This window comes from Brachyistius frenatus, unplaced genomic scaffold, assembly GCF_029030835.1.
Source record: "Brachyistius frenatus isolate BFR_SWC_R1_liver_20210118 unplaced genomic scaffold, ASM2903083v1 Contig_143, whole genome shotgun sequence".
Classification (NCBI taxonomy): domain Eukaryota; kingdom Metazoa; phylum Chordata; class Actinopteri; family Embiotocidae; genus Brachyistius; species Brachyistius frenatus.
The window spans coordinates 960,928-987,661 of record NW_027210742.1 but is presented as its reverse complement, the minus strand read 5'-3'; the positions used below and the strand labels follow the sequence as shown (position 1 = coordinate 987,661).

General features: G+C 42.4%; 1 protein-coding gene across 1 annotated transcript in view; it reads right to left on the bottom strand.

Moving 5' to 3' along the window:
* syne2a (spectrin repeat containing, nuclear envelope 2a) overlaps nucleotides 1-25,581 on the bottom strand; it is a 78,451-nt gene extending 52,870 nt beyond the window's left edge. Inside the window, exons 1-41 of the mRNA XM_069715441.1 lie at nucleotides 25,375-25,581; nucleotides 24,985-25,089; nucleotides 22,731-22,792; nucleotides 20,840-20,935; nucleotides 20,587-20,664; nucleotides 20,405-20,497; nucleotides 20,108-20,304; nucleotides 19,458-19,657; nucleotides 19,034-19,134; nucleotides 18,646-18,735; nucleotides 16,641-16,754; nucleotides 16,402-16,539; nucleotides 16,034-16,198; nucleotides 15,682-15,794; nucleotides 15,352-15,520; nucleotides 15,019-15,115; nucleotides 14,730-14,917; nucleotides 14,457-14,609; nucleotides 14,116-14,253; nucleotides 13,899-14,000; nucleotides 13,544-13,711; nucleotides 13,257-13,415; nucleotides 12,402-13,163; nucleotides 11,917-12,051; nucleotides 11,006-11,172; nucleotides 10,079-10,403; nucleotides 9,395-9,510; nucleotides 9,151-9,271; nucleotides 8,812-8,981; nucleotides 7,035-7,185; nucleotides 6,051-6,940; nucleotides 5,081-5,239; nucleotides 4,811-4,961; nucleotides 4,539-4,697; nucleotides 3,904-4,071; nucleotides 3,662-3,763; nucleotides 3,122-3,325; nucleotides 2,462-2,667; nucleotides 1,349-1,456; nucleotides 647-944; nucleotides 20-198 (exon numbers count right to left, since the gene is read on the bottom strand). Of these exons, the coding sequence (XP_069571542.1) occupies nucleotides 20-198; nucleotides 647-944; nucleotides 1,349-1,456; nucleotides 2,462-2,667; nucleotides 3,122-3,325; nucleotides 3,662-3,763; nucleotides 3,904-4,071; nucleotides 4,539-4,697; nucleotides 4,811-4,961; nucleotides 5,081-5,239; nucleotides 6,051-6,940; nucleotides 7,035-7,185; nucleotides 8,812-8,981; nucleotides 9,151-9,271; nucleotides 9,395-9,510; nucleotides 10,079-10,403; nucleotides 11,006-11,172; nucleotides 11,917-12,051; nucleotides 12,402-13,163; nucleotides 13,257-13,415; nucleotides 13,544-13,711; nucleotides 13,899-14,000; nucleotides 14,116-14,253; nucleotides 14,457-14,609; nucleotides 14,730-14,917; nucleotides 15,019-15,115; nucleotides 15,352-15,520; nucleotides 15,682-15,794; nucleotides 16,034-16,198; nucleotides 16,402-16,539; nucleotides 16,641-16,754; nucleotides 18,646-18,735; nucleotides 19,034-19,134; nucleotides 19,458-19,657; nucleotides 20,108-20,304; nucleotides 20,405-20,497; nucleotides 20,587-20,664; nucleotides 20,840-20,935; nucleotides 22,731-22,792; nucleotides 24,985-25,060 (7,268 nt within the window). The 5' untranslated portion in view covers nucleotides 25,061-25,089; nucleotides 25,375-25,581. The remainder of the gene's footprint in view (nucleotides 1-19; nucleotides 199-646; nucleotides 945-1,348; nucleotides 1,457-2,461; nucleotides 2,668-3,121; nucleotides 3,326-3,661; nucleotides 3,764-3,903; nucleotides 4,072-4,538; nucleotides 4,698-4,810; nucleotides 4,962-5,080; nucleotides 5,240-6,050; nucleotides 6,941-7,034; nucleotides 7,186-8,811; nucleotides 8,982-9,150; nucleotides 9,272-9,394; nucleotides 9,511-10,078; nucleotides 10,404-11,005; nucleotides 11,173-11,916; nucleotides 12,052-12,401; nucleotides 13,164-13,256; nucleotides 13,416-13,543; nucleotides 13,712-13,898; nucleotides 14,001-14,115; nucleotides 14,254-14,456; nucleotides 14,610-14,729; nucleotides 14,918-15,018; nucleotides 15,116-15,351; nucleotides 15,521-15,681; nucleotides 15,795-16,033; nucleotides 16,199-16,401; nucleotides 16,540-16,640; nucleotides 16,755-18,645; nucleotides 18,736-19,033; nucleotides 19,135-19,457; nucleotides 19,658-20,107; nucleotides 20,305-20,404; nucleotides 20,498-20,586; nucleotides 20,665-20,839; nucleotides 20,936-22,730; nucleotides 22,793-24,984; nucleotides 25,090-25,374) is intronic.
* Nucleotides 25,582-26,734: the final 1,153 nt, after the last annotated feature.

The window sequence follows — 26,734 nt, the reverse complement described above, 5'->3', positions numbered from 1 at the left end:
ATTCACTGGCTCCCCTCACCTGTAATAAGGCTCAGCTGACTGCAGGAGCTCCCTCCACTGCTCCACTGCCTTCTGAACTCTCTCCTTAACGTCCCGTTTCAGGTCATCTCCTCTCTGCAGTCTGCAGCTCAGACTATCTCCAGCAACCCTGAGCTCTTCCAGGCGAGCCTCCGCTTCTGTCGTCGCTCTTAACAAAACCTGAAATATATGTTCAGTAGATTTTACAGGAAGGTGCGTGACCTAGTCAGAAAAGTGACAAACTATCTGCTCGTACAGCAGATAATGTCAAGCTTGGAACATAATTATCCGCTCCAGAAAGTTAATTTCGGTTGTGGACACTCCTTAGTTTGAAACAAGTAGAAACAAATGTCGACACAAAAGATACAACCTTCACCACACCCTGATGTGACATATCACACTGCTGGAGGTACACCCATTTTGTAGAAGAGGAGTTTGTTGTCATGTAGTAGACCGTCTAAACAGGTGTGTTTGATTCAGACTTGAGGGTGTTTCACTGTTCCTGAAAACATTCGCTGAAAATGTCTCTGTGAAACAGGTCGTGTTCTGATTTGTTGCAGAATATGATTTGCCAGATATGAGAAGAGAAACTAAGCAAGCTTAGTCAGAGTGGGCGAAGTTTTCTTACTTGAGCACAGTGGAGTCTCTGCCCTGCAGGATTCTGAACCCCGAAGCGTTCATCAAGTGGAGAGTCAACAATTTGTCTCAAATCTCCGACCCATGACTGCGTGGCCTCGGACAGAGCGTGGAACCCCTCGATGTCCCGGCTCGGAGAGCAGCGCGTCTCCTTCGAGCCACCGAGCGCGTCAGCGTGGAAGTCGTGGTATCTTCCCAGCAGCTCTCTGCTCTCTTCCAGCAGCGGCGACTTCTGAAGGCTGCTGCTTCGTAAAGAGGACAGGAGCTGCCTGAGGAGAGAAGTCCTCGCGCTGCACAGCGGAGAAATGAAAAGACAGTTAATGATCACTTCCAGTTTATTCACGCTTTCAATTATTAACATCTCTGGCAAAATGTCTTTCAATGTTTTTCACTCGTTTAAGCAATTTACAGATGATGAAACCAACAGGTCAAATAAAAATTGACAAGACATGAAAATTTGACATGAGCATGAATAATTCTGGGCTTAACTGTACGTAAGGACAAATAGAGTCTCTGGATTTCCCAAGCTGAAGTACAGACTTATACAGCAGCTCCACTGGTGTATTTGTAATATGATGCTGCATCAGTCAAAAGATGCAACTATAGTCCAGGTCGATACGCAAGCAATCTGTTTAATCAGGGTTACATGAATATATGTGTTCACAAACACATGCAGACCATCACACGTCTTTACCTTTGTTGGAGCGCCTCCTCCTGCAGGAATCTAACATGCGTCTCCTTTGCAGCTTTTTCCTCAGCAGCATGAAGCCACTGTTCCAGATGCTCCGCCTCCATTTGCAGCCTATGACACACACGCGCGCACACACACACACACACACACACACACACACACACACACACACACACACACACACACACACACACACACACACACACACACACACACACACACACACACACACACACACACACACACACACACACACACAGCATGAATGAAAATGGACAGTGTACACAATACGCTGTAGAATAGAGCAGCATCACGGGGAGAAAGTGATTCTACCGCATAGTAAACAACTGAAACATGTTCAACTCGTCCTGCTGCCTTTGTTTATCTCAGCGTTTTAAATGGTACGAGTCTAAAAGCCGTCTTTTCAAGTTCTCTATTGATCCTCGTTGGTAAATTGACCCTCTGCATTTTGACAAATCTTATATACACACACACACACACACACACACACACACACACACACACACACACACACACACACACACACACACACACAGCACCCACACATTTTGGTCAGGGGGGCGATGACAGAATATTTTTGATTACTAAAATGTGTTAAAATCAGAAACACAAGAATCTATAGAATCAAAATCACTATATAAATTCATCCAAAACATTTTATAGCACAAAGGATGATAATTCAAATATACAGCTTGAAAATATTTAAAATCTGATGCTAATTATACCGCTTATTACTTTCATTGCCGTCACATATCTACTATTGTAAAAATTTAGATTAAAAGTGTGATGTATGTTTTACTGAAACCAGTTGGTCCTCCAACACTTTTCAACACATTAGTTCAGTTTGGACGCGCTTGATTTGTTTCCTTCTTGCAGATCCCCTGATGACAACCTTAAAGAGCGTCAAGCGATCGAGGAGTTCTTTGGCAAAGAAACAGAAATTCCTGCCCAGCAGCTCTCTTAAGTCTTTATTGTTCTGTGTAAGTGTTGCATGTTACACTGACAGACATCTCATAAACGTCACATTGTTGAGAAGAGTCATGAGTCATCATTGGACCTGTACGTGCCAGCTTTGAGACGTATGATCTCTGTTACCTGTCGAGATCCTGGATGTTCCTCTTAGTCTGTTCTTCCACTTCAGAGAAGAGCTGATGGGCGTTACGGACTTTCTCCTGCAGCTGAATCCCGTCCGCAGACAGACTGTGGAAGCTCTCTGGACCGGCTATGGAGGCCATAACTCCAACATCCTCCAGCAGACTCTCTGCCTGCTCGTCCTGCACGCGGAGCTGCAGACAGAGTTCCTGTCGAGGAAAAGAAGCTACTGTTAGGGATTAGCATTTTAAAAACCCTGCTATCATTGTCTTCTCTAATTCTACCAGTTTAAACACACAAAAACTTACTTCAGAGTTGGACTTTAAAATTGACATGTAAGGATTTTTTTTTATGTGAAGCATGAAGAATTATTCTGATATTTATTTTCACCAGGAAATTAAAATATTCAATGGATCAGTCTTGTTGAAAGTTAGTGCTATGTTTTGCTTTAAGCCCGTACGAGTGCATTTCTGATTAAGACAGTTTTATATTGCAAGTCAGGGAGCTTAATCTGACAAATATATTGACTTCGAAGTGTTAAACATCTTAAAACGCAAGTTCTTATGTGAAATCTTCACCATGCAGAAAAATTTATTTCATGTGCATTTATTATTACAAATATATATCTCTTTATCTCCTTTTTTCATATCATTAAGCACTTACTTTAAGTTTTGCGAGGACCGTTGAAACATCTCGACCACTAAGCGTGTGAAGGGAGTCTTGAATCTTCTGGAGGGAATTAAAACACTCCGCCATCCTCCCAGTAATTTGTCCCTTTGCGGCCACCAACTGCTCGTAAACATCCTCAGCTTCGGCAACAAGCTCCTTCAGCTGCTCCATCTTCTTCTTCATGTGGGTCTCTACCACCTTGACAAAACAAAATCCATCAAGAGATGACGCAATACAGCTGCTTCATGTGAAGTAAGTGTGTCTCTGACAAACATGTAAAAATACCTCCAGATTTCATTAAAAAACAGCAGTGTGAAGTGTGTGTGCAATAGTGACAGTGAAAAGTCACAATTTCTATGCTGAAAAAAGGCAAAAACTCCTTTGTCTGGTGAAAAATTGTTATACAACTCATAATTTGAACAAGACTGGGGCTACAAATGAAACCAAAATGTTATGTATCTGTCCGTCATTGTGTGTTTTCCATCCTAGAGCTGCATCCGAAACAGAGAACCGAACCGGAGCTCCGTGCTGTACCTGCAGCTCCAGCGGCGGCTCTGTGCTCTGAAGCAGCACCTGAATCTCGGTGGTTCTTTGCTGGAAGCGTTTAATAATCTCCTCTTGGGTCACAATCTCATCCTGGACACAGAGAGATCGAGGTTAACGGTATTCAAAGCAACTGCAGAAATCTAGACATCATTCAACTTTGCATTCACAAGATAACTGAGAAGGATCTGGAACCACGTATCACAGAACGACACACAGGATCTCAGTTTTACCTGCAACGCCTTGATGTCCTCCTCAGACTCAAAGGACGGACGCTGAGCAAACACGGCCAGTTTACTGTCGGTCCAACTCTCCACTTCCGTCCCCAGCTGAAGGACTCCGTCCCACAGAGACAGGCCGCGACGCAGGTTTTCAAGGTGGGAGTCTGTTCTTTCTGATAACTGCGAAGAGCAAAAAAAAAAAATGGGGTAACGGTAAAGTTAATGACCAAAACTCAAAGTATGGAGTTTTACTTTATCGTTCACGTATAAGATCGACAACACATGAAGCCAATGGCAGAGCAGATTGGGTTTAAAGTGATCTTAATGCAGGAGAAAGACACTAAATAATCTGTCAAACAAACGACAAAGAATACAGCCAGAAAAATATATTATATAAGTATATTAATATGAATGACAGGTTTCACAAAATATTTGTTTTTTGATACATTATTTTAAAAAAATTGCTGGAATTCATACTGGACATCCGATTAAGAGCAATATGACAGTAGGTAAAACTAAACTACAAAAACATCCACAGTAACTTGAAGTAACGAAAAAAGCCTTTAAAAAGGATTAGAAAAAATATATATGTGTAAAAATGTAGTGAAATTAACAGTCAGTTGAGAGTTTAAAGTGTTTAGACATACATCCAGCCAGCGATCCATGAGAGCATCAGCTTCGCTCTCAAACGGGACGGAGTTGCATCCTGGTATCTGACGCAGGTGAGAGTGAAGCTGCCTGCAGACACTGCGGACCTCCTCTATGTCGTCTCCCAGAACATTCAGCTCTGCTTTGGTTTCCTGGACCTTAACAAAAACATACAATGACAGGAAATGGAGAAAATGTTTAAGCAGCAGTGCAGAGAAGAAAAAGCCAATAATCTGAAGAAGTGTGATTCTGGTGATATCATGTGATCTACCTGGGTGTGCAGTCTCTGCAGGTTGTCTTTCCCCATGTAGGAGGCTTGTTCGCTGATGGTGCTTTCGGCTCTCTGCAGCGTCCCACTCAGCTCCCCTCGAACGCCCTGAAACCTCTTCAGCAGCTCTGTTAGGACACGACACTGCTCCAGCCTGTGTGTGATTCATAACACAACACACGCAAAGCTCAGCAAAGTAGCACAACGAGTTTCAACGCAGTTAATCATCAAAAAATAGACGCAGTAAGGATCAAACATTCAGCTGGTCTGTACCGGTCGGTTACAGCTTTTGTCGTCTCCTCCCAGAGGTCGTCCACCTCTCTGGTTCGACCTTCGTCAGGGAGTCCTGGTCGTGAAGATGCACCTTGTATGTACTGCACCTCATGGAGGAGGCCAGCCAGGGCACTTTCCAGCTCTGTCAAGGCACGTCTCCTGCAGATAATCAAACAAGCACGAGAAAATAGAAAGGTTATAGTAGCTACTGACATTTTTGAAAAGAGCATTTTAGTATGAATGCACAGAATACCAGATGGCCAATGTTTTACAACCACGGGTCTCCGTCCTTTTCTCCTCTGACAGCGACTGTGATAAAATGAAAGTGTCCGAGACCTGCTCATGTCTAGTAACATGTATTCACATAGCTGAGCTCCACCCAAATCAGCTGAATAAGCTTTCTTTATTCCCAGTGTGCTTTTTTTCTGTATGCATTTCTTTATGTTTTCAACTGAATGGAAAGGGGGTTTATTTTCTGTATCTACAAATATACAGATGTTCCTTAAATGCATACCGCAGTACACGCAAACTCTTGTGAGGCCAAACTGGTTCAAAATGATGGTGTCGCTCCCAAGGACAGGTTAAAAAATTTAAAAATTAAAAATGCTGAAATGAATCGCCAAACACACCTGGGCGGCCGTCAGTATACCTGAGCGGCCCCGGCCCAGTAAGTTTATGGGAAACTGCACGTTGTTTGAACCTGAACGGGAGATCTGCGGGTTGGAGACCCCTGATATAAACTGTATGAAAGTGTTTTGTTTTTTTTATCATGTTTAACACCAAAGATGAGTTTCCTAATTGTGTGGATTAAAATGCTGTGATTTCTGTGTAAGAATATATAAAAATACAAAGTTTAAGCTTCATTTCATAGTTACTTCAGTCAGTCTTCATTGTCCTGCAGCTTCATCAATCTGGTATTCCACTGAGGTTACAATGAATAAAAGTTACTGGACTCAGCTCATTGTTGTACCTCTGTTGCAGAGCAGGCAGCGTCGGTTCCTGCAGCCTCAGCTGCTCCGCTGTTCCCTTCGTCTGCCTCAGTGCTGCTAACAACGCCGCTCTCCTCTGGACCAAACTCTCCTTCTCCTTTGCCTCTTTTTTAACCTGGCTGCTTCTTCTGCGTCGTCCCTGGCTCTTCGTTTTTGAGACATCCCCTTCAGGTCTCCGTGTTTGATCCTCCCTTTGGGTCTTTGTGTCGTTCTCTCCCTTGACCCTCCTCTTTTTGGCCTCCGACCCTGACTCCTCTTCTGTCCCACCTGGAGTTGAACACGCCTGTGTCCCGCTCTGCTGTGGTGAATCATCCCTGAACACATCTATCTCCAGAGGATTCAACTCCTCATGCTCCTGTGTTTTCCTCTTTTCCAGCAGAAGCAGCTCGTCCTCTCTCGTTTTAGTCCTGCCTTTCATCGCCGTTTTCTCCACCTCCACCAGCTGCTTGGACAGAGATTTCACCACATCCTGGCATGTCACGGCTGCTCCATCCACGGTCAGAGTCATCCCCGCTGCCTTCAAACTTCTGTCAACAGCATCGGATTGTTCCGCGGCAGCCTGCAACCTCTGCATCGCTGCCTGCCAAGCTCGTCTCTCCTGCTCTCCGTCTGCCTCATTTTCCTGCCCGCAGGGGTCCCGCTTTGGGATCTCGGCCCTGACTTCTCTCACAATGGATAGGAAGTGATGGAGAGCCCGGGCGGCCGACTGAACGTCCTCCAGCTGGTGTCGGAGCTGCTCCAGAGGACCGGACCTATCGTGGAGCGGCTGGCAGAGGGATGACGGGGACGTGGCCGCCGGCCCTCGTCTCTCCTCTTCGGTGCTTTGTTCTGAGAGCTTTCTCATTTCAGCCTGCAGTCTGTCATCCATCTCCTGGGCAACACATCAGGGATGAATATTAATGTGTTCATATTTCACTCTTCACATATTAAATGGAATTTTTTGGTAACATGTAAATATACTGTACCTTTAAATGAGATAACACTGTAGGATCAGCGAGGGTCAAAGAGGAAATGTCCACAGACTCTCTGATGATCTGATTCAATTTATCCGAGATCAGTTTCCTCTGATGGTCTGCAGACTCCATCAGGTCAGCCGTGTTCTCCAGAGACGCCATTCTGCCACAAACAAAGTAAAACGTAACATTGTTGGTTTTTATCAAATGATACTGTCCATTGAATTATAATAGTTTTACAAAAACGTATGTATCAGTTCACAATAAGTTAATATACAGTTGAAACCAGAAGTTTACATACACTGTGCAAAAAGACACATAACACTTTTTTTCTCACTGTCTGAAGTTAAATCAGACTAAACCTCTCCTGTTTCAGGTCCGTCAGGATTACCAAAATTATTTAACTTTTGCTAAATGTCACAATAATGAGAAAGAGAATATTTTAGAGAATTTTTCATTACTTTCTTCAAGGTCAAAAGTTTACATACAGTTCCTTAGTATCTAGTAGCATTGCCTTTGAACTGCATGACTTGGGTCAAACGTTTTGGGTATCCTTCCACAAGCTTCTTGCAGTACTCTGCTGGAATTCTGGCCCATTCCTCCGGACAGAACTGGTGTAACTGAGTCAGGTTTGTTGGCCGCCTCGCTCGCACATGCCTTTTCAGATCTTTTAAGGTCTTTGTCTTGGTGTCTTTTTGCAAACTGTAATCTGGCTTTTTTATGTTTCTTTAGGAGTAATGGCTTCCTTCTTGCGGAGTAGCCTTTCAGCCCATGTCGGTGCAGGACTCGTTTTACTGTGGATAATGACACTTTCTTACCAGCTTCAGCCATCATCTTCACAAGGTCTTTAGCTTTTGTTCTGGGGTTGATTTGCACATGTCGGACCAAAACACGTTCATCTCTGGGACACAGAGCCCGTCTCCTTCCTGAGCAGTGTGATAGCTGGACATTCCCATGTTTATACTTGCGTATAATTGTTTGCACAGATGAACGTGGCACCTTCAGGCATCTGGAAATTGTACCCAAGGATGAACCAGACTTGTGGAGCTCCACGATTCTCTCCCTGATTTCTTGGCTGATTTCTTTTGACTTTCCCATGATTTCAAACAAGGAAGCAGAGTGTTTGAGGTGTGGCCTTAAAATACATCCCCAGGTGTGCCTTCAATTAACTCACATGTTGTCAGTTAACCTATCAGGAGCTTCAAAAGCCATGACATCATCATCTGGGCTTGCCCACGTTGTTTAAAGACATAGTACTTTTGGTGTATGTAAACTTTTGACCTCAAAGAAAGTAATATAAAATTCTCTAAGAAATTCTCTTTCTCATTATTGTGACATTTAGCAAAAGTTAAATAATTTTGGTAATCCTAACGGACCTGAAACAGGAGAGGTTTAGTCTGATTTAACTTCAGACAGTGAGAAAAAAAGTGTTATGTGTCTTTTTGCAGTGTATGTAAACTTCTGGTTTCAACTGTAATATAATACGGCAGTATATCTGATTGGGTTCATCAATGCAGTAACACAAGCAAGCACAATTGAAAGCAATTGTTTGGTAGAATAAGAGCTGAAAAATAGCTTCAGCTTGAAACAGTACAGTTGCTGCATTAAATAAAGAAATACAAATCACTCTTTCATTGGCCAGGCTCTAAAATACTATTCAATTATTTTAGAACAACTCCTGATGTATAAAACACACACTGAAAACAAGTGACTGATTATTTCTAATGAAAGTGCATTAACTAAGATAAAATGTTAAAATGCTGCTGCAGTTTTAAGAGAGAAGATGCACCTGGTTTGTAGGCACATTTGTTGGTCTCCCCACTGCTGAGTCAGCTGCTCCTGCTTTCTTTCCACCTCGCTCCAATACTCCTCCCTGGTCATCAGACGAGGGAACCGGGAAAGCTGTTCATACTGGAGCTCAACGTCAAACCAAAGGGCTTCCGTCTGTTGTTTCAAAGTCTAATGAGGAGACACGTGTTTGCAAAACAAGTTTATATCCAAAAGTTACACCTTAAGAAGAAATGACTGCTTAATAAATATCTAGATTTAGATTGAAAACATGCTCCAACATGCAGAGAAACACAATCAAAATACAGCTTGTTCTGTGGAATTAAATGCTGCAACTGGCCTGGAGATGCTTCCTTTGGTTCTGCAGAGTAACGATGGTGACTGGATCCGAGATAAACTGCTCCAAGTGTCGCTTGTTCTTCTGGAGTTGAGACTGAAACACTGAGCAGGTCTTTCTATAACTGGGGAAGAGATTTACACGTTTTTTTCAAAACACTGTGCGGCTATAAAAGAGACAGACATGATGCCAAATCTGTGACACCGAAACAAACAACAGCAAGTCTAAGTGAGATATTAATCCACACCTCTCTGGTGCTCCCTGTTGGGAGTCCGGCTCATCCTGTGGTGGGACTGCTGACTCGGGGATGACGGTCCACTCTGCTTCCTGTTTGGTCTCCACGGTGTTGCTCCTGACAACGGCCTATGAGACGGGAGAGATGCATCGTAACATCGTAACGGTGAGAGAAAAGCGGTAAAAAGATGGAGCGGTGAGCCTATCCAATTACTGAGGATTAGAGCTCTACACATGGCACCGGGGCTCGTACAGGTCAGATACAGCCAATACAACTAGTAAGGTTCAGATCAGGAAGGCTGCTCTAACTGTACAAAGTAAATCAGATTTGTTTTGGGTAATTAACACATGCACCCCATGAAACCTGTTGCATATCAAAATCAAAGCTGCAGAGGGACAATTTTCGAGCTTGCAAGGAGAGGCGGAAAAATTCATTACTGTGATTCAGCTTTTTTTTGCCTTCATTAAGATGGTGATGGTGAAAAAAGAAAAACTGTGCACTCTGAGACCCTTCCAATGAGGCTATATAAACTACTTTAAGTTCATGTTATGTGATTTTTTTTTTTTTAGGTTGAGAAAATAAGATGAAATTGTTTCAAGCTGCAATTTGGATCTCAAAAAGTACCAAAATACGTAGCAGAGCTGAGAAACTGAAGAAAAAAATCTAAAGAAACCCATTTGTGTGATGTCTTCATACCTGAGTATGAGTTTGGGGTTCCTGATTGCTTCCTGCAACGTGCAGCAGACGAGCTTTAAGCAGCTGCTCTTTGGCTCGAAGTGAAGGCTTTTTTTTTTGCTCCGACCTGCAGCCTCTCTTTTGTGTGTGAGTGACCTGTTTCTCCGTCGGGACGTCCTGAGCTGGAAGGATATCACGGTGAAGTTGCACCGACGCCGCAGCAACCACAGGCGAGGGGTCTTGTTGCAGGCTGCCCACGCTTTGTTTCTGCGGGAGGTTGTTGCTCGACTGTGTGCCGGCCGCCGTCGCTCTCACCGGGGTGTTTCCCTCGAGCTGCCGTCCCCTGCTGAGATAACAAATGTTTATCAGGAGGAAGTCAGGGGCAGTTAGTTAGAGTCACTCAGTCTGACAGGCATCTCATTAAGATTAATAGACTAAAAGGATTAAGGAGTGACAATTGTATATAAATAAACTGTGTGCTGCAATTAAATGATGCAGCTTAGTTAACTGATTTAAAGATCAATTCTAAAGTGGCAAACTCCTCCGCATTTAGCCAAAATATGAACTGAACTTTATTTGTACATGTAAAAAAAAAAAAAAGAAGAAGGGTCTGACCAGAAATATAAGTTTAAGAGTTTCCATGAAACAAAAGTCAACCATTAATAGGAGGTAAAACTCCATAACCTTTCAGTGATTAAAAGGTATTTGGTAAAAAGAAGGTTTTTGCATTTAGTATGTTTTAGCTTATTAGATGACATGTATCTAAATAAAAGTACTCCTAAATATTTTAGTCATTTGTTACTCACAAAGAATCTATAAATGTCATTGCCCATTAAAGCCTGAGATTCTCTAATTAACATAAATCAAGTAAGACTGAAATAACTGCCTGCATCCACTTTGCTTCATGCTGGAGATGCACATAAGGAATGTAAATGATCATCATCTTACCCTTCATCTGGGACTGCTGCGTCACTGGGTTGTGTTTCCTGCACGTCACCCGACTCCGTCAGCTGCTCTGTTGCAAGGCTGCAGGATTTCCTTGGCGTCAGTGTTTCACTCAGCTCTCTGAGTGATTCAACACGTTCCTCAATAGAAGCAGCTCCCTCAGTGACAGCCTGGGAAGCAATACAGTATGAACTTCTGAGAAACTAAAAAAACAAATATCTCTGATGTTCTGCAAACACCGGGCAGTTTGCTGCGCAGCAAAGTTAGATGTTGACGTTAATGTTAAAGTGACGCGTGTACCTGTTGCCGCTGCAAAGAATTATGGTCAGCCGGGTCAGTAGCTTCATGGAGAGCGTTAGTATGCATTTCACACTGCACAACCGACAATGACCGCTTCCCGTCTCTGAGCTTACACCACAAGACGGGAACAAAGGCAGCCATTTCTCTGCGTACATCCTGAGTGTGACACAAACAAGCGGGAACTCACTTTGGGGACATTTTTATGGAAAGTTAGTCAGACATATGTTCATAGTGTTAAGTTGATTTATTAAAACTAAATTGGATTCATTTGGGAGAGAAAAAAATTCAACTTTCTGTTAGAAGATACAAGAGATTAGAATAAAATCTGGACTTGGTGTTACTTAACTCATTAATATGCATCATTTTCCACTGTATTAAAACATCCTTTGCGTTACGATAACGGTGATGCCACCAACGCAAAAGAATGTTTATCACTTCATACGATGTTATAACGTAATCAAGTTTTAGGTATTGATCAGCTTTTAGTGTGTTTATGAACTCCTTTGATATTTAGTTTACGCCTTTACATTTAAAACTAAATAAAAACTTTGGTTCAACCTTTGCCAGTTGTTCAACTAGTCCCTTACAGACTCTGTGTCCACTTCCTGTCATACCTCCCACTGCGTTCTGACCGAGTCGGAGAGGAGCATCAGGTCCTGGAGCTGCGGCCCCGAGCAGAAGGCCCCAAAACCTTCCACCGCAACCAGGAACTCTTCGAGCACGGCGGGCTGCAGAATTTGCAAAGCTTTCTGCACGAAAAAGACACACAGCTGGACCAACACGCACAAACAAAATACTGGTAGCAACGCACAGAAAAACACCAACAGACCCTGAAAGGATGTGTTCTGATTCTGAAATTACATTTTCGGTACGTTTCAGGGTCTGGATGTCGCAACTCGAGAAGCACGTTTTAAGCGCTTAACAAGCAACAAGTACGTATAGGGCTGGCTTTAAAAATCACTGTGAAATCTTCTGAAAATGAAAACTTAAGAAATTGAAATGTAAACCATCTGTTGTTACTGTTGCTGACTTAATGAATGATACTTTAATGTCCGGGTTAGAGATTCTATTCAATGTCCTTCCCTGTTTGAAACTGTACCTGTTTCTTCTTTACTTGCGACTCTGAAATCTCTTTGCCACCGAATAACTTCATGGCTTGCTGGATGCGTCCCTGCAGACGAGACCTGGCCTTCTCCAGCCGGCTCCTCGCCATCGACTGGGCTTTGGAGTGGACTTCGCTGCGGACCAGAACCGGAGGCTGCGGGGGTTTATCACCCTGCCGGGTGTTCGGTTGCCCTCCTGCTCTGGATTTGTGCTTGATGTTGTGAGTTGGTGAGGATGCTGAGCTTTTCTCTTCCTCGCTGACTGAACTCGCTTCATGTTCAGACAGAACTGGACTCGCTGGACTCTTTACACCGACAGGAGTTTGGCTGAAACTTGAAGCTTGATAGCAGGATTTAGGAAACGACTGCTCTGATTCAGTTTCTTTGGGAGATTGAAGAAGAGGAGCGTGAATGTGAGCTACTGGTTCCCTCACAGGTTGAGGTGCCATTTGGATCACAACACAGGGTACGACCATGTCTTTTCCCTCCTGTGTGTTCATGTGCTGGTTTTCAGACCAACCCTGGAGACCTCTTGTCCTCCGTTGAGGAGATGGAATCTGAGGTGAACGCTGATTTGCGTCCAGAGTTTGCAGCGAAACATTCCCGATCTGGTCAACATGTTTGGTTCTGGCCACGACAAATAACCCCGTCTCCGTCTGTTTCTGTGTCTGACAGACTGTTTCAACAGACCGCTGATTCTTTGGGAGTTCACCGACTTGCTGTTTCAACCCAATGGAACTAAACATTGCAAGAATCTCCTAAAAAAATATATATATATATATTAAAAAACCATGAATATGAGTAGCTGTGAAAGGACTGAAAAACAGTCACCGTAATTTGATTTAACTCACCTGGCAGTGGGAAACTGACTCGGAGATCCTGCCCTGCATGTCAGAGGTACTGAGGTGCTGCAGATGAGAGGTTTTCTGTAGTCCCGCCACAAAGTCCTGCAGATCCTGACCCTCAGTTACAACCTGGTCCACAAGCTGCACGCCTCGAGAGATCAGCACCTACAAAGTGGTACGGTTTGGATTGGAAATTCTGGACTGACAAATTTGAAAGAGTTCATTTATGTTGTATATTTGACCTAAAGTCTAACAAAAGGCCTAATTAGCAGGAGCGTGATGTTTTGCTTTACTTTGGCTGGGGATTCCAATGCAGAGCGTCCTCGGTGAGTTTTGTCCTTCAGGTGGTTGTAGCGGTCCAGAGCGTCTGTGCTCCAGTGATCCAGCTCAGCCAGACGGCCTTCCAGCCTCGACGCAGCCCGCTGCAGCTCCCCACAGGTCCTCTCCGCTTCAGCGAGCATCTGCCATACAGATACAAGCAATTAGACCGAGCTCTGTCCTTTGGTTGCTGTATTATAACACAAGAGAGTAGTTAGACTGCACCGGATTTACACAGAGTTCACCTGTGCACTGATTTGGTAATCTTGGCACAGATTGGGTTTAGTAAAAAGAGAGAAGAGGGAATTATTCCTGCATCACAGTGGGTACCTGTGGGACAGTTTGCTGCGGTTTTCCTAAGTGGCTTGTTAGAAGGTCTGTGTGAGGGTTGGGAGAGGATACGTCCACTTCTGACATCTTTTTACTCAGTAACTGATTGAAAGGAACAAAAACACAAAAATATAAGATCAGGCAATGAAAGATTATTCAACTATTTTCTATTCTTGGCTGCTGATGTCATGTTCACTTGTCTGAAGTTTTAGTTCACCTGTATTTTCTGCCTGTTAGCCTTCAGTGGGGCTGAAGCCACCTCCAGTGGTTGTCTCAGAAGCCAGCTGGCCTCCTGGGACAGTGAAGGCACCAGCTGAAGGCACGCAGCAGTGACACTGGACTCTGATGACAGTTCCTAAGAAAGAAATCCTTCATGACCGTCAATCCTCTTTGACCTATGCGTGTCCTTTTATCTCTGTGCCCTTTGTATGCTAACTTTTAATGACACATTCAAAAAAAAAAAAAAAAATACAAAAAACTCAAATTGTATTTAAACAAGTCATCTTGACCATATCTCAGGTCATAAAAAGTATCTGTGGGAAGAACATGGATACTCACAAACTTTGTCTTCTTCATGCATTCGGCCCACTGCATGTTGACTTTGCCGAGTTGCTCAGCCAGAGTGAGGCTGGTGGAGGTTTCTGTCACTTCAGTGAGAAAGTTCCCCGCCTCATTTAACTGGGCCTGGCAGGAAGTCCACTCACTCATTTCCTACAGTATCAACCGAATCATTTAGATATAAACATAGATTATTGGAGCTTTAAATGACTCCATAGAGAGAGCCATTAACGAATATTTGTGTAATATTCAGGCCAGACGGACAGAAGTTACCTGTGTTGCTGGAGACTGTATCTTCTGTTTCAGCCATGCCTGCAGAGAAGTGAAGCACTTGTTGTACGTCTCCCACGCAGACGTCGCTCTCTCCATCGTCCCTCCGGCTGCCGTCACAGCCTGCGTGACCACTTCAGTTTCACTCTGTGCTTCCTTCACCTGACGGGTAACAAGCTGGGAATATTCACCTGAGGAGTGAAGAGATGGTGAGAGACAAGTCTTGCCTTTAAAATAAATAAATAAACAAATGCATGATCAGAGGACTTTGAATTGGTGTTTTAGCTCCTACTTAGTGCTGCTTTGCTGGTGTAAGTATTCGCCCTCTGCTTCAGGTTTTCGAGTGCGTCCCTCAGAATCAAAAGCAGGTTTTGGCGCTCAACTGTTTCCTGGAAAACCAATCAACACTTTTTTTTTTCACTTTTTCTGAATTTTCAGGAAAAATACGTTCTCAGACGAATCACTGGATCTAACAGATTTTCACATTTTCACAACAAAAGCCAAATGGATTACTAGTTCATGTGATAATATGTCATTTCCTGTAAGTTATTGTTGTTCACATTACTTTGTTTTTAGAGCTGGTGAAACAAGGTTTGTCATGTTGCTTTTTCAGATATACACTCACATGCCAGTCCTGCTGAAGAACACGTATGTTCTCCAGAGACCTGTAGGGAGCTTTCCAGGACTGGAGCTTATTTCTAATGTGGCTCAGGAGGTCCAGCACGGTGTGGCGGGATTCCTGGTATTCCAGCTTGATCCCCTGATACTTAGCTGTGACTCGAACGCTGGTTAAACTGTTTTCAAATAAAGATGTCATTGCATCAGTTTCTTTTATCTATTGCAAACAAACTGCCGGTAAATACTTTTAAAACACAGGACTTAAAGATTTATGGTTTTAAACATGCATGTAATGATGATATACATTTTTTTTTAATGAATTTCTGTAATGGCATACCGCTTTTTTATTTCATCAAACATTTCAACAGGCACCACTAGATTTCCTGAGTCATCCATGTTGTGGTGAGCATCGAGGATGTTGACGTAGTGGATGATCTCCTTATTTAAAGTCTAAAAAAACAAAACAAAAAACAAGATTACAAGGACATAAACTAAATAATGACAATAGGTGCCAAGCTTAATGTCATAGGTCTCTAAGATATTGTTATGCTTCCTGTTTACATTTATGTCTGCTCCATACATCGTTTCAGTGTTGTTTCAGGATTTTAGAATACTACTGTCCACTTTTGATTTTTGACACAGGAAAAAAATTTAATTTGTTCTGTAGATTTATAACAAAAAAAAAAAACCTTTAGGGTGTCTTGTTGAGCTCTTGCTTCTTTAGCAGCATCTGCGTGATCCGTCATCCTCCCTCCGTCCTCTGTTAGCCCCGCCTCCGCACGCTGCAGCCACACAACGACCGAGTCCAGAGGAGGAGGGAGACTCAGGTCCAGATTAGCTTTACACCTCTGCAGCTGAAAAATGACACGTGAACAACCTGGTGTGAGACATTTTCACACAATAACAGGAGAAAAGTCTTCTCTCAGCTTTCTACTCTAATTCGTAATGAATTCATTTTCTAACACCAAAAACATGTATATATAAAAAAAAAATTAAAAAATAAAAAAAAGCCCTGAGTGTGACCGTGCTGCTTATTATGCTCGGCAGATTTCCTCACCTTGTCCTCCAGACGATCCCAAGCGGTCCGCAGAGCTCTCTGCTCTTGGTTCAGCTCCGGGCAGCGTCTTGTTGAAGCGAGCAGGGTCATCACCGGTCTCCTTTGATCCGCAAAGGAGCCGGCGAGGCTCTGAAACACCTGGTGAACCGACCACAGTGACAACTTCTAATCACTCCAAAACGATACAAAATAAACACACCGACGTGAATGAACGTTTGTGTTCTTGTGCTTTGCTTTACCTGATATTTTTCTGCATAACTTGATTTCTCTGCAGCTGTCCACGCTTCCGACAGCTCCTGATAGGATCGCTGCAGCCAGCAAGTCACCTCTTGTGCTCGCTCGCTCGGAGAAACCTAAATGTTCACAGTCAAAGCTGTCAATGATTATTTTTTTGATGCCATGAGAGTGTTAACTGAGGTCAGTAACAGTGTTAGAGCGGTTATCCTCAAATCTCTTTCCACTCTATGAAAGAATGATTTTAGAAAAGTCCTCTGCATGTTATAAACATCAGTCACATGCAACGGCTTTATTTGTCAATAAAAATGTGCCCCATTAATTGAAATATTGAAGCAACAGAGAGCCATGCATATACAGTGGGCACGGAAAGTATTCAGACCCCTTTAAATTTTTCACTCTTTGTTTCATTGCAGCCATTTGCTAAAATCAAAAAAGTTCATTTTATTTCTCATTAATGTACATTCAGCACCCCATCTTGACAGAAAAAAACAGAAATGTAGAAATTTGTGCAAATTTATTAAAAAAAAGAAAAACTGAAATATCACATGGTCATAAGTACCCTTTGCTGTGATTAACTCACATGCTGTCCATTTCTTCTGATCCTCCTTGAGATGGTTCTACTCCTTCATTGGAGTCCAGCTGTGTTTAATTAAACTGATTGGACTTGATTAGGAAAGGCACACACCTGTCTATATAAGACCTTACAGCTCACAGTGCATGTCAGAGCAAATGAGAATCATGAGGTCGAAGGAACTGTCCAAGGAGCTCAGAGACAGAATTGTGGCAAGGCACAGATCTGGCCAAGGTTACAAAATAATTTCTGCAGCACTCAAGGTTCCTAAGAGCACAGTGGCCTCCATAATCCTTAAATGGAAGAAGTTTGGGACGACCAGAACTCTTCCTAGACCTGGCCGTCCAGCCAAACTGAGCAATCGTGGGAGAAGAGCCTTGGTGAGAGAGGTAAAGAAGAACCCAAAGATCACTGGCTGAGCTCCAGAGATGCAGTAGGGAGATGGGAGAAAGTTCCACAAAGTCAACTATCACTGCAGCCCTCCACCAGTCGGGGCTTTATGGCAGAGTGGCCCGACGGAAGCCTCTCCTCAGTGCAAGACATATGAAAGCCCGCATAGAGTTTGCCAAAAAACACATGAAGGACTCCCAGACTATGAGAAATAAGATTCTCTGGTCTGATGAGACCAAGATTGAACTTGTTGGTGTTAATTCTAAGCGGTATGTGTGGAGAAAACCAGGCACTGCTCATCACCTGCCCAATACAATCCCAACAGTGAAACATGGTGGTGGCAGCATCATGCTATGGGGGTGTTTTTCAGCTGCAGGGACAGGACGACTGGTTGCAATTGAAGAAAAGATGAATGCGGCCAAGTACAGAGATATCCTGGAAGAAAACCTCTTCCAGAGTGCTCTGGACCTCAGACTGGGCCGAAGGTTCACCTTCCAACAAGACAATGACCCGAAGCACACAGCTAAAATAACAAAGGAGTGGCTTCGGAACAACTCTGTGACCATTCTTGACTGGCCCAGCCAGAGCCCTGACCTAAACCCAATTGAGCATCTCCGGAGAGACCTGAAAATGGCTGTCCACCAACGTTCACCATCCAACCTGACGGAACTGGAGAGGATCTGCAAGGAAGAATGGCAGAGGATCCCCAAATCCAGGTGTGAAAAGCTTGTTGCATCATTCCCAAGAAGACTCATGGCTGTACTAGCTCAAAAGGGTGCTTCTACTCAATACTGAGATACTAAGTCTGAATACTTATGACCATGTGATATTTCTGTTTTTCTTATTTAATAAATTTGCACAAATTTCTACATTTCTGTTTTTTTCTGTCAAGATGGGGTGCTGAGTGTACATTAATGATAAATAAAATTAACTTTTTTGATTTTAGCAAATGGCTGCAATGAAACAAAGAGTGAAAAATTTAAAGGGGTCTGAATACTTTCCGTACCCACTGTATAAGGTAACTGAAGAAGTGCCCCGGTGTGTACCTGGTGTAACGGTGAGACAGCGATTGCTGGAGTGAAGTGAGCAGGTAAATTCGCAGGTGAGAAAAAGGAGGGCTCGGCTGAAGGAAACAGCTACAACATCACCACCACCAGATCAGAGCAGGGAAGGGAAATCAGAGTGGGAGGAAGATGGAAGGAAGACGGTTGACAACCTTCACTTTCATGCAGGAGTTTGTAGAAGGTCAAATAAGGAAGTAGAAGGTGCTGAAAGATTTTTAACAACCAACTGAAACAGTAATTATACATTAGGTTCAGTCTAATGTTCAGTTTAATGGTTGACTGGTCGTTGATCTGTGTGAATCTCTGTTTTATTTAGTTGGTGTGAAGTCAATGTGACATTTAGATTATGAATCCTGGTTTGACTGCTAACCTGCAGGTGGTCATCAGGCGCTGGCATGTCGTTGGAGTACTGCAGAAACTGGGCCACATAGGTCATAATGGACTTTTCCTCGGGGTCCTTGACGTCGATGTCTGAGGTGAAAGAAAACAAGGAAAGGTTTTAGTGTCTTATATCACATGAACTAAAAAGAGCGCTCTCAAGAACGTTATGTTAGTAAAAACTGAAAATCAAAATGCACATTTACATCCATAAAGGTGTAAATCTCTGAATTGTTTACTTTTTGCTTTTCCGTTGTTATAACAACTTGCATTTTCTCTGATGTACAACAATCAAGGTTTTGCCTGTAAGTGATAATTAGGTGGAGTTATTCTTGAGAATGATTCATCTTGTTACCCAGTAACATAACAAATATCCACGTGAAACACTGTGTAACAATTATTTTTATCAGCCCCACCCTGGGGCTCCAGCAGGCGGGGGATGTGCAGCTCCTGCTCGGCCAGGTGAAACGCTTCTTCCAGGTTCTCCTGGTTGCTTCTGGACTGGACCAGCGAGAGATCAACCAGCTGTGGTCTGAGAGAGCACAGGATGGCCAAGAAGGCCTCGCCACTTCTCCAGCTGGACTTAAAGTTCTTCACACTGACAGAGCAGCAAACCCTGGACAGACAACAGGGATAAAAAAAAGGTTTAGGCCTATTTGGGGTCATTTATAATCATTACCACTGGAATGCATGACAATTAAGACAAAACTTAAATCATTGTTGACATTAATTACAAACATGACGCACTTCTGTCATAGCCTACTATTTTATCTCCCTTTAGGTTAAAGTAGGGCTAAACAGCCTGATAAAAGCCTCCGGTGTGCATGTTCTGCCTATAGAGCGTGCTCAGTATGTATTCAACCGGCCAGCATGGAAATTTGTCTCACCAGACATCAGATTTTAAAACTCTGTGTACTGTGAAATACAGAGAGGCGGTTAATCAGCATTGTATGAATTTGTTCGTTAAGGGCTTAAACGCGACAGATGCAAATTTTTATGTAAAAGTCCTGCGCTCAAACCTTTAAAGCTAAAAAATCTATTTAAAAAAAACAAAAAAAACCAGCACCTTTGGCATTGGTCCCTGACCCACATGAGCAGGGCCTTCTTGGCAGATACTCGGAAGCGTCTGTGGAGAGGCGAGGTCCGACCTGCGAGGACCGGACTGGCTGGGACGGGGCTGCCGGACCACGAGTCCAGGCTGGCCAGAGAGTCGAGGGAGGAATGACGAGAATCGAAGGAGAGCGTGTTGGCCAGCTCCTCAATCTAAAACAGACAAAGAGAGTTCAACAGTGTTTGAACATCAAAATATTTATATCAGTATCAGTAGTTATAGTGAATGAGTGTGTGCTGCAGTGGTACTCACATGACAGTGGAGGATGATGGTCCATACGAGGCCCAGGATGATGGACGGCCGCCCGTCTATGATATCTGGGATGTTTATGTTCACCAACTTGATCTACAGTAAACAATCACGATAAAAGTGTTCAACACACGTCAGATACACGTGTTGTGTTGCAATATTTTTTTTTTTATGTGCAAACGTACAGATTTTTTCTTGAGAAAGTTCAGTGCCGCCTCAATGTTGGCCCTCTGCTGGAAAACCCCTCGGCCTCTTTGTCTTTTCTGGGAAAGACAATTAATCAAAATCAGCAGGTATAAAATTATTCATATTCATTTAAGCATGTTTTTGCGCTGTTTCGACTTTTTACCTTCATGGTTCTTGTATACTGATTAATTATAGGTCTCTAGGGGGAGTTTGAGATCTATTTATTTCGCTGATGTCACAAGAGAAACTCACCATTGACTGACCGCTCATCACCTCCAACAGGTCCAGCAGGCACGACCCGTCTCTGAGGTCAGAGAACAGGTCGGACACAAAAGACGGAGGGCATCTCTGTAACGACGCACAAAATTACTGATTTATCTGTCCAGCAGCACAATATAACAATAAAATAACCAACACAATATAATAAAAGCCTAATGTTGTATGTGTTAAAGTACAATCAGATTTAGTGGATCTCTCCTCTGATTAATCTCAGCTGATGAAGGCAATGTACTCAATAAACTGCTGTTGTTCTTAAAACATCAAAACAGGAAGTAGCAGAGTTTTTTTTTATCTCGTAAAAATATCAAATAAAATAACACATTAGACGGCTGTATTTAAATAACCTTCGGTCATTTTTGGTGGGAAATTAGGTGAATTTTACACAAAGAAGGAAGTTGTTGTGCTTTCTCGTGTCATGCTGTAAAAGGGGAATAAAAAGTTGATGGAAATGTAATTTCTGAACTTGAATAATCTCAAGTGCAACAGGAAGCACCAAGGTTTATGAAATGTGAGAAACAAAGCGATGTGTCAACATGTATTTGGACTGTGAAATGAATTATTTCCATGTGATACAAAGCATCTTTAAATGCACCTCAGAGCCCACAAATTCTGTCACATTCATATTTTACTGCCATGAGACTGTCGTGTGTTTTTTCAAGGACAGTTTTTGGGTCAAAGTTTCAGGTCAACAGGGATCATTGTCCACCAGACATAAAGGAAGTATCTCCAGCTGGCGATTGTCAGTGGACTCAGCTCGCTGTGACAGACGGGCGGGTTCTGAACGAGTGATTTTGGCGTCGGAGCGCAGTCTTATGGGCATGAGGTCATGCGGTTGGTGGTCGGGTTCAGATTACGTCCTGTTCTGCTCCACTGAAGCACTATTTATATTTCAGGCCCGTGTCAGCAGTCTCTTTCCTATGAGATCCAGCGCGAGCTGCCGTCTGACCAGTGAGTCAGCATGTCGCACTCTACAGCCGACTTCATACAATTTATAGCTCAGCGTGACATCATCAGCGCGCTCGATGTTCTCGGAAATGTTTGATACGTCACCACTCGTTCTCTGTCTGAATATCACTTGAATAAAGAGTGCTAAAATATAAATGTATTTAAAGGCAAAACGTCAGCCTTCAGTTCTGTTCTTTAATGTGCTTCATGTGATGCTGCAGATAACTTGTGTGCAACCTTTACAGTCGGCCGATAATGACCCACATATATTGCATATACTGTTGTCCGATATGAAACCTTTTTGTTTCCAACATAATGCAGAAAAAGATGCTTGCGTGATTTAGAAATCGCTTCACTTTGGTTCTTTATATGTATTTATAATTATTACATTCCCAGTGAAGTTCACTGTTGCAATGCACTGATGTAATTTTGGACAATAATGTTCATCTTATTTTATCTGATCTAAAACTGTAAAATATCCTGCCCCTATTGCACATCTTTCTCACAAGTGTTTAATGAGCACATTTCAGGCGATATATCGCTAGCAGATTTTTTTTTTACTTCCTAATCCGCATTGGCCTGAAAATTCAAGGATCAGTCGGGCTCTGCTTGTGTACATTTTTTCATGAGTACTTTCCTGCACTGTTTCTCTTGTCTCCTTCCACTCTATTCTTTCAAAAATGAAACAAAATCTATTTCTAATTTTTGCGGAGGAACTGTTGATAAAGCGACCGGCATTAATTCAGAAAACTATTTGACACAACTTCAAGTAAAAATACGGCTTTAAAAATCATAAAAGAGGTCAAATTTACATTTATAACTACTGATTGCATTATTTTACATCAAAATGGGTCGCATGCAATAAAATATATGAATTCATATTATAAGCAACACACACATGTATGACATCCTAACATACCTTAGAGAGTTGAGCATTTATCCAGTTGGTGAATGTCCTTCTCTGAATCTGTTCATGCTCCACTGTTTGGGAAACAGAGAGAGAAACTGTTGATACGCCAGCAAAATGTTTTAAATTGAACGGTTTCTGGCACGATCACATTGCTGAAATGCGAGACACTAAAATAGATATTATAACACTGAAGGGAAATACAAGCACAGTCAGGCAGACTGATTCATGCAAAAACTCACAACTGACAAAAGCATTTTTTACTTCTGTGAAATGTTCATTTGAACTGCAGCTGGACTGAAAACCACCAATTATGCAATAAACACACAAAACACTGTCAAACATATAACAGTGTATTTCTCACAACAAAAAAAACAACTGGGAATCCCTTGAATGTTCATAACTGGACTGTGCTGCTGCAGAGTCCAAAATAATGATAATAATAATTTAAAAAAAAACTTTATTTATGAAGCACCTGTCATACAAAAAATGCAGCTCAACTAGTTCAGACTTTCCGATGTGCAACAGCAGCATGAACCTTGGTGCGAGTTGCAGGTGCATTCGGGCCATAATACTCACCGATGTCCGAAAACTGAACGACTTTTCGACCCTCCATTGTCACAACCAACCAACAGCCAGTGAACCCATGAACGCTGACCGAGCCCAGTGTGCTCTCTAACAACGGGAAACTTCCCTCTCTTCTTTCCCACCGGACGAACTCGCAGTGAAAGGCTTCTTCTTTTAGCTAAAGCGAGGTTAAGGATCTGGCTACAAGACGGGATGGCTTCCAAGACAGCGACAGACATAGATACTGAGGTGCACGCGCGCACACACACACACACACACACACACACACACACACACACACACACACACACACACACACACACACACACACACACACACTGAGCGACATTGGCGTTCTTCAGGGGTACTAGACCACATCCTGAGCTCCTGTTGCCAAAACATGAACTTCTACTATATATAACATTATAGAGACGCTACTTCCTGGTTACAGTAATATGGACATGATGGAAAGCTTAAGAAGACACTGCATGCAGGTAGATTTGAGACATACCTGCTGCAGCATTGCAAGTTAAGCCCGTGATCACCTGGGACGGAGCATTTTGGTGTCCACAGTTTATTTTCGTCACAGGAATTAAATGGTATTTGTGATCTACTCAAAGTAAATTACTGCTTAATAGTTCTTAAGACATTATTAACTGTATCCTACGTAAGTAGTTGAATGATATTTAAAATTAGATGATTTTGCCGTTTCATTCATCCTTAACCACAACTTTCAGGAAGAGCAGCGTTCGCTCTCAAGAATTTTAAAACATGCGTGTTGTGAGTTTGTGCTGCCATTCAGCATGAAACCGCTAAATTACACATCCAAAGTCACTTTTCTTGCAGTAGATCTGGGAACTTTTGTCTGACGCGATCGGAAAGGCAAACAGTCACTGTTCATGGGCTCGCCTGTTGATGTCAAATTTGAGCGTGAATCTGACTCATCAATTCTGCTGTTTGTTTAAGAGCCTGCCAAGACAGGGAGCTTCTGAGCATTTTAATCACTTCGCTCCACCCAGCTCACCTGGCAGACGCAGTACAAACAGAAGAGAAAAAAACGTCCCCACATTCAGTCAATAACAGCTGCCAAACTGTCAGGCCAAAATTAACAACCTTGGACTCCATTGGTAAGAGAAACCTTAGCATTTTTTTTTTAATATAATAAGTCTCCTTATTCCTATCACCAAGTTACAGTGAGATTTTTTTTTTTTTTTTAATTAAAAAAAATCTAAATGAATTGAGCAAAAAAACTAAAATAACAAAAAAACATTTTTCCTTTAACCTGATCAAAACTGTAAATTAGAGGGTAAATAATAGTTCTGCTGTTATTGAACATGTTTTATAATTTTTAACAGCAAATCTGATGCAACAGAACCGAGGCACAACAACCAAACACTAACGAGACAGCATTCAAAGTCTGATGACTTTGACAGTTCACTGATTCCCTTTAACCTTAAATATGCCATTTAAATTTCAGTATCTAAATTTCATTTTCAATATTCAGCCACTTCATTAGGTCATAAATTTATATTTCAAATCTCATAATTTATTGTATTTTGCCTGAATGTTTTCTACTTTTCCCAAAACATTATTAGTATTTGATAGGTTGTTGATCCCAGGTGGTAGTCGGCCACCACACTGACTCCCCACTACAGCACATCACGTCACAACATCTATAAAAGTACAGAAATAGTCTGACCTTGGAGGAGCATGTGCACATTGTCAATGTCCAAAGGAATGACTCCATCGTCTTCCTCCGCTCCACCTGAAGCCATGAAGTCTCCGACCGCAGCACCGGATCGACCTCAGGAGAGTCCAGGAGACCAAATCACTAAATCATCGACTCAAAAGGAAAATCACAACACCAAAAAAAAAACCTGAACAATGCAGTTTCTTTTTTTCTTTTCTTTTTTTTAAACATTTAGTTTCCTCTAAATGCCTGAGTAGTCATGTCAGGAACGCACTGATCCACACCCTTACCGGCACACACACATGCAAGCACGCACATGCAAACACTGCTGTATGGTAACACACGGCCATAACGTTGCAATATGAAAATAGATGGCGTGGTCACAAATCTTCAACATACCTGTAGCAGGGCTGCAGTCAGTGCAGACAGCTACTGTGCATATTAACAATGAAGCAGCTGGTAGAGAGTGAACGGTGTTCAGTAAGTCTCCTCAGCTGTGTCCTTTGAAAATGGAACAACTCTGTGTTGATTCACAACGCTCGGTGTCTTCAAATAGGACTTGGCCTTTCGGTGTTCAGAAATGAAACAAGGTGCCTCTTGCCTATCGGAGCATGAGCACAGAAGAGTGGAAAGTCCCACCCACACGGACGGCAGGTCCAAATCACTCCTGCAGACTCTCGGACAAACTGAGCACCCTTTGGATCAAAAGTAATGGTAGATTGGGAAACCCCAGAGTCAACTTCTTAGGCTGTCAGCTTCATTTGCAAAAGCGAAAGCAAAGCCTTTTGTTGATGGAAACAAAAGTGTATTTTTTTCTGTCCTGTTTTTCCTGTTTGCTTGTGCGATATTGTGATAAAGGAACAACTGGGAAAGACCTTTGATTTGGGGCATAAAAGTTCAACTTTTTCCGGCTTCTTTTATGGTTCACTGCGACTCATGACTATAAAACACAGAAGTTAATGATTATCCGTTTCTTCTTTTATATTCTCAGTGGATTTCATAGTTACCTTTAAGGCTTCTTAGTTATAATTCATACCATATTAAATGGTTATAGGGAGCACTTTGTTGTTCAATTCCTGACCTGAAATGTCTCATTATTGATGTCATTAAATTGTTTCACCTGAAGAGGGTGCATCAACAGTAGGGCAGGTAACACAATACCATTTTTACCCTTGAGAGCAGTGCCAGTGTTTTATTTGTTGTTTCACTATGGTGAGCAGACAGAGCTGCTGCACAGACTGTTCGCCTCGCAGCAGCTGCAACCTCACTTCAAATTCCCACCTCTGTTGTGACTTCGGCAGAACAAGATACGGCCTAAAAGCAGGACAGGTCATTAGATGGTTAAATCGTTCCTCTTAACCAGGCAAATTAAAGACAGGAAATGAATGATGGAAATTTAACATGAAGAAGGGGGACGAAAGGTTATTGTTGTGCGTTATTCAAAGGAAACCGTTAAAGCATGAACATGACATGACAACTCACACAACTTTCTATTTTGACTTATAAAGGCCCAAAGGTGCCACCAGAAAAACAATATTTTTCAGTTATTATTTACTTAAACTTTTAAGTTTTCCTTAAAAATGTAAAAACATACTGTTGGTTTGCCCCAGAAATGATCAACAAAAAGAAAAACTATGATTAAAATCGTTGTTTCCACAGCTGGGTGGATACGACAACGGGTGGAATTGAATTCCAAGAATTATTTTAAAAGTTTGAATTCAACTTAATGCAATTAAGCTGTTATGCCACTATCTATTGA